Source organism: Melanaphis sacchari, unplaced genomic scaffold (genome assembly GCF_002803265.2).
Source record: "Melanaphis sacchari strain LSU unplaced genomic scaffold, SCAv2.0 Contig56_pilon_pilon, whole genome shotgun sequence".
Lineage (NCBI taxonomy): Eukaryota > Metazoa > Arthropoda > Insecta > Hemiptera > Aphididae > Melanaphis > Melanaphis sacchari.
Window position 1 is genome coordinate 44,899 of NW_020271399.1, and position 12,352 is coordinate 57,250.

Below are 12,352 nucleotides of genomic sequence, written 5' to 3' on the forward strand. Positions count from 1 at the left end.
TTTATTTTATAACTGGCTCAAAAACATTTTTATCTAGGTATTGCTCGAAGCAGTTGTAGTAAATAATTATCTGTTAAACAATACAATATGTTATATCGAATTTGGTCGACGATAGTTGATTTTTAAATTTTTGAAAAAAATGGATTCTTTCATTTTTAATTTATACCAATATTTTTTCGGGGAGAGCCAGCAGATTTCCAAACCTGAAGACCATGCTATTGATTCTTTGGTATATGAATTCACAATAAATTGTGTACAAAAAGTCAAAAATTACGATTTAATGAAAACATATTATGCGTATATTATTATTATTATTAGAGCAATACGACGGATGAGTGGAATTCGATTTCAACATCTACAATAAAATCAACGAATTCGAAAAATTCAAATGAGATGCATCTTAATCGAGATGAAATGCATGCTTTCTCCACTTGTAAGTTCTAGGTGTTCAGATTCATAAGGAAAAACGACATAATAACTTACTATGATTAAAATTATTTAATTATGGGTCTTTTTTTTTTAAGATGTTATATATAGTTCACAATTACCAAAGTATTTGAAATAACTATTAATTACGTATAATATACAATTATGTATTTAATGCGCATAGACACTGCCGAAATATAAAAATACAACAAGAAATTATAATTTTGTTTTTAAAAAAAAATACAGATATTCATATATTTAAGTATAAAGTGATATTGTGGTAATGCTATATAACTGTATAATAAATGGTGTAAAATTATAGTATAATTGAAATTATTATCAAAAAACTTAAAATCTTAGAGAAGATAAATAATTTTAACGAGAAAATTATCATTTATTTTATTATTACAAAAAAATATTTAATGTTATTAGGTATCAATTTAGCAAATACATTTTAATGTGTTTGACATTACGATAAATTCATTAAATGTTATTAATGTGAATCTGTAAGTTGTTAAATTATTATTTTTTTAATGGTTTAATATAACATCATGAAATAACGTCGATTCTTTTAATTTATTAGTTAGTATTGACGGGCATATTATTATAACAAGTTGTATTTGCTACAAATATATGTTAATATTATTTGTAAAAATGTGTATACTAGTTGTGGTACTAAAAAATGTGCTTGAAATGCAGCGGAAATGTTGTTCAGTTTAAAATGTCATGGTAATTAAATTATACAAATAAATAATTTTTAATATGTATTCCTTCAAATAAATGCCTAAAATAAAAAATTAAACATCCACCAACACTAAGTCATTATTATAAATAGTACCTATAGTAAAAAAGTCAGTGTATTATTTGAGATTTATCATCATTTACCACTAGTTTTGGTAAATGACAACAATGACCGGTGAAAGATGTATATTTGATTTTAAAATCTGTTTTTTTACATCATTTACCTACAAAATCGAATCATTCTGGTAAAAGACGTCATTCACCGGAGAATGACGACATTCACCAATATTCATCTTTCACCGTAACATTATTTATTATGAAAAGTGAATATGAATTAAAATATTTTTTATCGTTATACAAATTCCACAAGTACAGAGTGATTCACCACTAAGGATGCTCACTCTTATTTTTTTTCTTAAAAATAAAAAAAATATTCAAATTCTGTTTTTTAAAATTTTTAAATATATTTTCGAATTCTTGAAATTGTTTGTACACTTGTACTACTTAGGAGTATCCCGCGGTGTTACAAACTTGTTTTTCTAATGAAATTCCTATTTTTATTGTAAATAATGTAAATCCATAAATTACTTAATGAATAATTTTTTGAAAATTGTAATTTACTTAATTCAAAATTAGTACAAATAGTTTTTCAGTTATTAAAATTTTTATATTATGAATAATAATTCTTAAAAATGATGTCATAAAAATATAAAATAGATGTACAGTAGAACTTCGATTAACCGTCACTCTCTGTTATCCGTCATCGGTCATCGCCGAAAAAAAAAATAATTAGGCGATTAGACGATTTTTTTTTATAATAAGTGTGGTATGTATGAGATGTTTATAATTTATATGTGTTATAAATTTATAATAATTTATTTATATGTTATATTTTTTTTATATGTATTATTTTTAAAGTACACACACGTAAAAATAAAATAAATGTGTGTATATGTATGTACACGTTTTTTTTTTTTGCAAAATTTCCGTTAACCGTCTATTCGATTAACCGTCATAGCCCCGGTCCCGACAGTGACGGTTAATCGAAGTTCTACTGTAATTTAATTAGATCTAGACGATCTAGTAGGTATATGGTATATCTACTTATGTAATACTTGGTCACTCAGATCATTTTTACTTATTTTTACAAATTATATTAATGTACATCTTTCAAGTCTATTATCAATTACCATAGACACATTATCTTTAGTACCTAAAGTTAAATAACTCAAAAATTAATCTTAATAATAATTTTGATTTTGATACGTCAAAATTTTCAGAAAAACTATTCACTACCTTCCTATTTACGCACCGTTCAACTATAGTACCTACCTATCTGTATGGAATTGCGTGTGTTGGTAGTTATATAACTTATATCTAAGCTTAAGTTTTTTTTTCTTTTTCACCTAATTTGATTTGACATATAAATATTATTATTCAACTATCTCTAATAGTCTAGAGATGTTAATAATGTAAAAATGTGGTTTCTTGACTAATATATTTAAATAAAAGTAGGACAGGTAGGTACAACGACATAAATATTTTTTTTTGTTGGATTAGTTTTTAGAAATAATTATAGGTCAATAGGTGTGTCTCGTGTGTGGGTGACATCCTCTGAACTCAGAAGTCATGGTCAAATTCAAAAATTAATAATTTGTACAAATATAATTTTAACAAAAATCAAAAAACTTTTTAGAAAATGTCATGCTGGGGTGTGTTATTTTGTATAACTTTGTTAGAAACATTGTCGTAATAAGAACATTGTCTAAAAGGCGTTAGTAATCATTTTTTTCTGATACATTAATTTTTAAGTAAATTATAAGCACTTTTAATTTGTACCATATTTTTTTACAAATACCATCTGCATCTGTGTGAAAAAGCATAGTGGACTCCGTAACTGATGTTCTCTTATTGTTCCTCTTAATGTAATATAACAAAAACTTTAGCCACAGCAACGCGTGGCCGGGTCAGCTAGTATATATATGTATATATATACTTTATTGTCCTTCATTTATTTATCAAAGGTAGGAAATAATTTAAATGGATATGCAATGGCGTTACTAAGACTTGTTTTTGGGAGGAGGCGGTTATGAATAATATAAAGCAGCGTTCTCAAATATTTTTCATATAATCCCTAATTCTCCACGTTGCGCTATTTTCATTATAAGTACGATGATTGTAATTTAATTATGTTAGTATATGAGATTCATAAACCTATTCTGTTTTTTATAGCTGAAAATTTTCAATTACAATTAAACTCTTTAGTAGAAAAAGTTCAAGATATTGAAAATACATTTTTAAAAGATCGTAAAAATGGTAAGTAGGTGTGTGTATGACCTTCGTACGATTAGACAAGTTTAATTTGTAATATATTTTTATTTAAAATAACTAAAAAACTAACAAGTATATAATAAATTATTTGCGTTTAGACATCAAAGACAAATCGAAAGATACTAATCCAGCTATTACATACCAAATTCCACATTGTTCAGAATTATATAATTGTTTACAAAATACCGTAAAGGAACTAGAAGGTAATATTAATACCAATTAGCAATTGTAATAATCTAGTATAGTATTTATTTATTTAATAATTTTGAATTCCACACGTAGGTGTTTAATAAAATATTACTTTATAACAGTGGCGGCTCGTAGATAGGGGCGATGGGGCGATCGCCCCCCTTCTAAAATTATCATTTATTACAAATTTATAAGTTTATTATCAATTTTTAATTTTATATTGTAGTATAATATTATCAAAAATAAAAATTGTGTTTTCTATAATATTTATATTATTAAGTATTATGAAAACATTATCAGATAATGGTGTTTAAAAATAAATCATTCAACACTGTAGCTTCTGAAAATCGATAACCGATAACGATTTACCAATATCCGCGAGTAGCGCATGCCATGCTTGGGCGATGTTAAAAGTCGCTCGTCATAACTATGATCGGAATACAAAAACTAAGAAGGGGGAACACAATAATAATACTGCCGCCGGGGCGATGATTTTAAATTTTTAATCGCCCGATATACATGGATTCCGGACTTGCGTATATTTATTATTTACTTTGTGCAGTCCATAACTCGCAATCAATTATTTCAATTCGATATTTTTTTCCAAAAATATTTACTGGAATTATTAAGATTTTAATCATGGATTCATCCACACATAAAAATTTTATTAAACAACCATTATTAATATTATTTGTGCTCGATACCTACTTTCCATAAATAAGCAATTTTATATCGCCCTCCCACTTTCAAAGCACACGAGCCGCCACTGCTTTATAAATATAAAGTAATATTTTTTTTTTTTTTTTCATCACGCAATACTCACGCTGTTCTTGAGATTCTCGTGCACGACTTTCTGCAGTCCTGATTCTTTGAGCTGCATTTCTTGTTTCGATTTGTTCTGGTAATTGCTGAGCTCTTTCAACACGTTTGCGTCGTGACCCTTTGCTGCTCGCGTTGTTGAGGTTAGATTTTTTCGGTGGCATGTTATCATAGCACATTGAAAATAAATAAATAAAATAAAATAAAATAAATTGAAATTATTGTTCCTGTGCTCCTACTGTGGCTATGGTAACGTACCTTTTGTATGCAATCATACAAATTTATTAAAAAATTAATTAAAATATTTAATGTATTAAAAAATTTGAAATAAAAACTATCCTATCTTTTAAGTTGGACCAAATTACACGCGGTGTAAAAAATTTCATCAAAATCGGTTAAGTGGTTTAGGAGTCCATTGAGGACAAACATTGTGACACGAGATTTATATATATTAAGATTTATATTATAATGCATCAATATTCAATTATTATAAATTATGAAGTATATTTATTAGTTATATTCCTTATGACCTTAAAACTTGTGATAGATATAAAAAATCCATATTACCCCTAACAAAAATACAAAATGGTCTTGGTTACGTCACTAAAATACCAAGTTTTTCACGAATCAAAAAGAAACCTACATTAATAATTGTATTGTTCTAATTTAAATATAACTACATCGTCTACATCGTCAATTTTCTCTTTTAGATCAAAAGTTCATGTTCGACATGCAACTTAAAGGATTGTCATTGAATTTGAACAATAATAATATTCGTTTAATAACCATCGAAAGTATTTATGATAAAGAATTTAAATATTATATATATTTAAAAAAAATGTACGTTATAACTAATAAATATGTTTAGACGATGTTAAAAACTTAAGCCTACAATATAAGAGTCTCTCTCAAATGTATGAATCGCTACAGGAACAACTCGAAATGCTTTCGGGGAAGATCAATTTTAAGTTCGATCACTTAGAACAAATGTTAAGCCATAATACAGCTACAGCTGATGAATATTATAGAACAAGTGATATTACTGAATACCTGTAGAACATCACATTTTATAGTTCTATTAAAATTAATAAGTAATAACTGTAAACATTGGTTTCTGGTTGTACATTTTATAATTTAATGTTAAACAATTTTTAAACCTAAAATTTATTGCGCTTATTTTCAATAAAACACCAATATACTATTTTAGATAGATATTCTTATTTTTTAAATATTTGCTACAGAACCTCAAGTTACAATTTATTAATAGACAATATGACTCATGATGTGGCCATGTGGGTAGAATTCAATTAAGATATAACAATTAAAATTTTAAATAATAATAGCTTTCATTAAATAATATTATCTTTGTTTTAATAAAATTATTATAAAATAAATAATTGAAAGTTTTTATTGTACTTTAAACGTACAAGTATAAACATCTTTTGGCTTATTTGACATTAAAATGTATTTTACCTATAATAGCAATACCTAAATTTATTTATTTAATGCCAAATTATAAATAACTAGATCTATAAAATTAATAAAATAGTCTTTGAAAATTTTTTTATTAGTCATAACAAGAATAATTAATATAAATAAATAAAAACAAACAACACATTATAATAATATAAAATATAAACAGATAACATTAAAACTTTTAAAATTAATATTGATATGAGGTAACTAAATTCTAACGTGATTACAAAATTTGTTTAATTTATAAGTAGTTTTAGAGATTTTACATTTTCAATAATACTATAAGGCACATAATTACAAGTCACCGAAGACAATAATTGTTAGTAAAAGTATACATAATGTCTTTTGAATAATAAAACCAGCTGCCTCATTGAGTAAGCATTAGTATACAAGTTTTGTAAGTATTAACTGTCGGTTAATTTTGAACATTTATCAAACTTTTTGTAAAGTATATATATATTTTATCGTATATACTGCCCTAAATAAACTTCACATTTAGGGCATTTATGTTCAACATTTAAACACTGATCCATACAAAATGGTATTAAGCATGGACCCCAAAAACACCTGAAAAACAATAAGCAAGTAAGTTTATGTTAGAATAATTTAAACAAATAGCAAAACCTTAAATTAAACAAAAAAAACTTAAAGTTTTACCATGTTTTTAGAAGAATGTATCTATAAATAAAAAATAATACATGTATAAACATTATAAAACATTTATGTGTAGCAGCATCACTTGATATACCTTAAAAAAGCAGTTCCCAGAACGTGAGGAATGGCTCGGCTCGGCTCTCTTAAGAAGCATAAGCACTTAACAGGGGAGGAGCGATATAAATATTGATATTGTAAATATTCACTATAAGTACTAGTACTATACACTAACAATAATTTTTGAGTTATTTATTCAAGGGAGGTGCAATAGAATTTTTTTATTTTTGGGGGTACATAAGCCAAAAAAATTTGGGAATCCGCTGCCTTAAAATATTCATTATTCAATTTATTAAAAATGTTATAAATATAATAAAAATATAAAAACTAACTGTAATAGTTATTGTTTAAAAAAAATAAAATTAAAAAATAGTTTGTTAAATAAAAAAAAAGAAAAGTAGAATTGTTTGTGGTTAAAAGAAGGTTGTACTTATACTTGTATGTATTATTCAATCTTACAAAACAAACAATACAAACAATTTTATGTTTAGAATAATTAATTTTAATGACATTTTTAACATTAGAATGAGTTGGTTTTTAGAAAATGTACAGTACTCAAAATTAGCTTCAGTTAAAATAAAAATAACAACTTAAGTGGGACCTTGGATGATATTTGATAATAGGCCAATTTTTTCTATTGCTAGATGACAGAGTAAAATGGTTTACTCTGAATGTAAATTTTGGTATGATGTGTATTGTATAATGTTCATTTAAGTTTCAAAGAATAAAATAAATATAAATTAAATTAAAAGATTTTGACTTATTCATAATTAAGAAGGAATTAACTTGCATGTTAAGTGTATTTTAGTATAATTCAAAATGATAAGAGTACTGAATTATTTATTACCCAATCACACAACAAAGTAAACTGGATATGTAAGCCATTGTACTGGGTTTCTTATTTATTTTTGTAGTTATCTCTTTCCGGCAATTGGAACAGACCATTCGGGTACTATGGGGGCCAACAGGAACAACAGTAGTAATAAGTTCATACGGTGCTTTCACAACTAAATCAAATAATAAAACTTCAAAATATTAAAAGAAAAAAGTATAATTGGGAATAATCACTTACATTCGGGTTGTGGGGTGTAAGGACTTGCTGGTGAAACACTAGTCTGCTGATTCCATCCATATGGTGCTGTCGGAACAGTACCAGGTGTATACGCTCCGCTCATGGTTCTATAAATACTTAAGTATTGTATAAAAATCAGTAAACGAATATTACGTGTATAATTTTAAAATATATATCGAATACACTTTAAAACATAACACAGTTAATGGCTTTCCATTTTGAGCATAAAGGTCAAACATATGGGGGAATTAGAGCAATTTTGTAGGCCAAATCATTTTGAACACTTTCTATTATTGTAAATTGTAATATGAAATATCTATAAAAACATTCCACAATTACAGAATTAAAATACTGTACCTGCACGTGTTCTATAATTTAATAATTCATATACAAAATAAATAGGAGTCGGACACTTAGTTGTTACATAAACATAAAATAAATTAATAACTTATACGAGTAATTTCACATTTACATTCACGATACGCACCTAATCATAATATATTAATGTTCTAATGATAAAAATATATATTCTAGGCACGTTCATGGAAACATATGCATAATGACTATTTCTTCCAACGTTTGTAATAATTTAAAATGTACAGTTCTTTCTTGTTCGATCGTATATTGAATAGTGAATGTCAATACTCATAGTAGTCGTGTGTTTTTGACGTTACTCTAATTTTAACTCGTCTTACTTTACTACTCAAAAGTTGAAATTATAATATGAGAGTTAACTTACATACCTATTATATAGATCAAAAACTTCTAATTAATTAATATCAGTACGTATATGTACATAGGTATTTCACTATCATTACTGCCTTAATAGGTACTCGTCGTACAGGCGGGACTTTTGAAACTTTTAGAGTCTACACTGGTAGTCGTCAGTACTCAGTTGACAATATTGAATATTGGAGCAAACAGCAAACGACATTATAAGTTTGAAAAGATTGCAATAAAATTTTAAAATGTCCGAAATAAATTTAATCTGTAATTATAAAAAATGTCGTAAGGCTTTAAACACATTTGCATGGGTAACGAGTTGTTCACATATATTTTGCAACAATGATGGTAGTCGAACATTTAATCGTGAAAAAAAATGTCCTTGCTGTAACGAAGTCCTTAATAGACGGTTGGACATAGTTCAGGTTAACTTAAATCCAGACGAATCTTTTAAATCTGTACGTATTTTAAGCATAATATATTAAGTAGGTAGGTAGGTACCTATACTGGCTACATTATGCTTAAAATACGTACAGATTTCAAAGATTCCGTAGTATTTAATTTTATAATTTAGATGATACTTTGTGGCTTAAGACCAGAAGTTGTAATGGACATATCATTACGAGCAGTGTCTTTTTGGAATTACCAAATGACCCAAGAAAAAATTATTCAGACTAGTGATATGAAAAAGCTTCAAGCTAAATTTGAACAGGTTAAAATTAATATAGAAACCATGGAGTATCAATTTCAAAAGCACATTTTAATTGAAACAAAAAAATCTGAGTGCAAGTATAATTTTATAAATAGATGACATTAAATAATAAATATGCACAAATGCCTATTTATAAATAGTGTTAATTAAATTTATAGCAGCTTTGAGAGATGCTGAATTACAAAGACAAAAAACTCAAGAAATAGAAGAGAAACTAATCGAAAAGAATAGAATCTTGCATAAAGTTCAGGTGATAATGAAATTATATTAACAGTTCATAATATGCTCATTTAGATTTAATATTTGTTAAATTTTAGTTTTTAAAATAGCACAAGCACAATAACCATATTTGTAGATATAGTGTCATAATTATTTTAACATTCTAATTTTAGATTAGGTTGCCTTTATTATAATATTATTCACCTTTACTATAATATTATTCTTTTTATTATTAGATTATGGGTTGTATTGTTGCTATTGACTTGTTATTTCTCGGCGCATAGAGTATAATATTATATATTATATATTTTATAATGTCACAAATTTTCCAAAACCATGAAAGATACTAATTTGCTAAATTAACATAGGTATTAAATATTCACATTTCACATTACTTATGTACATATATTTTAATAAAGAGAGAGAACCACTTTTAGAAAAAAAAAAATAAAGCGGATTGCTTGTTCAACAGGTTGCTTATATACAGGTTACACAGTATATTTATCGGATAATCTGTGATTGGTTATAATACAATTTGTGGGGTTAAGAGGAAAACAATTCTACATTTGAATTTAGTAATAAAGTATAAAAAATTACATATTCTTTAGTAAGGTTTAATTATTTGTTATATAGTTTACTATATAATCAATGGTATAACATTATGATATAAAAGAGACAAATTGAATATCTATTAAATAATGGATATATTAGTTTTATACGGAATCATTTTAAAATTTTAGTCCAAGTATGAGTCTCTCAAACTTCAACTTATTTCTAATACAATTAAATCAACAAAAACAGAACAAATTCCTATGGCCCAACTTCAACCTAAAGCATTTGAAGGTCAAACTGGTATGTGTGCCAACAATATTATTTTTCTACTTAAATTAATATTAATTTTATTTTACAGAATTTGTATTTGCACCAAATTTTGATTAAGTTAAATGTATATATCTAATATCTAATTATACTCAGCTAAAAGAAAACACAAAACAAGAAGTTAATAACACTACTTATGCATAGCAACAATTCTTATTTTATATTAATTATTTCTAAAGGTTTTATATTTAATTCTTTATGTAGTTCTTCTATTGGTTGTTCCCATCTTTTTTCAAAATAAATATTTAACATAAAATTACTCTTTAATCCTGTTTGAATGGCCCATGGTAAATAATGTTGAACATACTGTTCTCTTTGCCTAAAAATAATACAAACAGACGTTAAAACAGTACAAATTAGAGTAAATGTGTATCAAAGTTTACTTTGGTTTAAGTCTTATAGCTCCAAAAAGACCTCCACTCAAAGTCATTGGTAACTTGGTCTGAAATGCTTCAATCCATTTTACTGTTACTTCTCCTAAATAATATTAGCATATATATAATTTACACGATACATTTAATATACTCATTTAATATAATATATTTAATATAATCATAAATTAATGTTAAAACAAAAAGTTACCCAACATGTTTGTAGGCATTCCCAACACTGTATGAAATAAATCATGTACTTCTCTATATCTCTGCATCACATATGCTAATTGAACATCATCAACGAATTGTACTGATCCCCGAGAGTCTGGAGTTACTTTCTAGATAATAATGAAACATTTTTTTTACTGAAAACTTCATTGATAGGATGTAAAATATATAAATACTTACATTATGATCCAAAAATTTAAAGTAAGCATATCCAAGAGTATTTTCTGGCATGCATTTTAACTTGCCAAGATCAACTGTTGAAGTGTTAATTCGTGGCTGTAACCTTCAAAAAGTATTATTTTATGTAATTATGTTTGATAAAATATACAGAATAGTGATATCTAGATAATTTTTAATATTTTATACTATATACTGTAATATTTCATTTCCTTCAGGATTATTAATCATTTTATCTCTCATATACTTCAACGCATATATTCCAGTGGTTTCTCCCATAGTGGCAATCATATCTAAAGTACAAAATATAGTTAAAAAAAAATCTTATTAATATACAGTAAAGTTAATAATTTTCTAATTGAAAATATTACCTGCTCTTTGAGGATCTAACAATGAAACAGTTGCAGAACCGACTGATAATAATAACTTTTGAAACGGTGTGGTGGGTATATGATTTTCATTATACTGGGTAACAAAATCAGACATATGTCGATACATCCGGTTATTTGATGAAATTACTTTTTTCAACATTTTGAATAATGTGATTTTTTGAAAAATTTGTTATAAATTATAATATTAATTTTATCTGTTGCAACTAATAATATTATTACTATAATTTAAAGGATGACAAATTTCTTAATGTTCAATTAAAATAATATTTAATTTATCATTGGTTATGATTTATGAATTAACGATATGATAATATTATGATTTATTGACACTATTTTAATTGAATATTGACGGTTATTGGTCAATAGTATTATTATCAAATCTGAGTTTTGCGATTTTGATCAATAAAATTATTTTTAAATAATATCACGGTCTAATTTTGATACTATTTATTATTTAGGTAGGAAACTACTTATATGACCAAAAAATGAAAATAAAAAACGCGGTCTACTCCTTGTAGTACTGTAAAAGTGTAAATAAGAATAACAATTGAAAATAAACGTACTGATTGTACTGTTTTAGATGTTATAGTATACAATATAGTATACAACAAAATAAAATTATGGTTAAAAGGTTTATGGGTATAAGAAGTAAACTTGATGATAAGCATATTTTTAAGGAACCGTATAGGCAACTAACAACAACCTCTAGCTGACGTCACATGTATATATATATATCATTTATACCAGAGATGGGCAATTTAAAGTTACTAAAGAGCCAATTTTTAGAACTTTAAAATCTATGGTGGGCCAACTGGGCCAGAATGTAAAAATTAAAAAAAAGCTAATAAAATGTCAATAAAATTTAAAATTAAAATTTATTAAT

The 12,352-nt window shown here is 25.9% G+C and overlaps 3 protein-coding genes across 4 annotated transcripts; 1 reads left to right on the forward strand and 2 right to left on the reverse strand.

Moving 5' to 3' along the window:
• Nucleotides 1-6,155: 6,155 nt before the first annotated feature.
• Nucleotides 6,156-8,259, reverse strand: LOC112599913 (lipopolysaccharide-induced tumor necrosis factor-alpha factor homolog). Of its 2 annotated transcripts, none has more exons than XM_025347033.1 (4): nt 8,123-8,259; nt 7,766-7,872; nt 7,541-7,700; nt 6,156-6,549 (listed from the first exon to the last, which is right to left on the reverse strand). In XM_025347033.1, exons 2-4 carry the CDS (start codon nt 7,866-7,868, stop codon nt 6,444-6,446), a joined length of 369 nt encoding a protein of 122 aa, XP_025202818.1. In that variant the 5' UTR covers nt 7,869-7,872; nt 8,123-8,259; the 3' UTR covers nt 6,156-6,443. The 2 variants fall into 2 exon arrangements, with proteins under 2 accessions (XP_025202818.1, XP_025202817.1); XM_025347032.1 differs by having other exon boundaries at nt 7,766-7,881.
• Nucleotides 8,260-8,733: 474 nt separating this feature from the next.
• Nucleotides 8,734-10,358, forward strand: LOC112599936 (E3 ubiquitin-protein ligase CCNB1IP1-like). Its single transcript, XM_025347068.1, has 5 exons — nt 8,734-8,946; nt 9,063-9,264; nt 9,359-9,450; nt 10,160-10,271; nt 10,330-10,358. Exons 1-5 carry the CDS (start codon nt 8,734-8,736, stop codon nt 10,356-10,358), a joined length of 648 nt encoding a protein of 215 aa, XP_025202853.1.
• On the reverse strand, nt 10,084-11,657 carry LOC112599916 (ubiquinone biosynthesis protein COQ4 homolog, mitochondrial). Its single transcript, XM_025347036.1, has 6 exons — nt 11,449-11,657; nt 11,274-11,370; nt 11,081-11,183; nt 10,881-11,010; nt 10,682-10,775; nt 10,084-10,617 (listed from the first exon to the last, which is right to left on the reverse strand). Exons 1-6 carry the CDS (start codon nt 11,606-11,608, stop codon nt 10,452-10,454), a joined length of 750 nt encoding a protein of 249 aa, XP_025202821.1. The 5' UTR covers nt 11,609-11,657; the 3' UTR covers nt 10,084-10,451.
• Between the last annotated feature and the right edge of the window lie 695 nt (nt 11,658-12,352).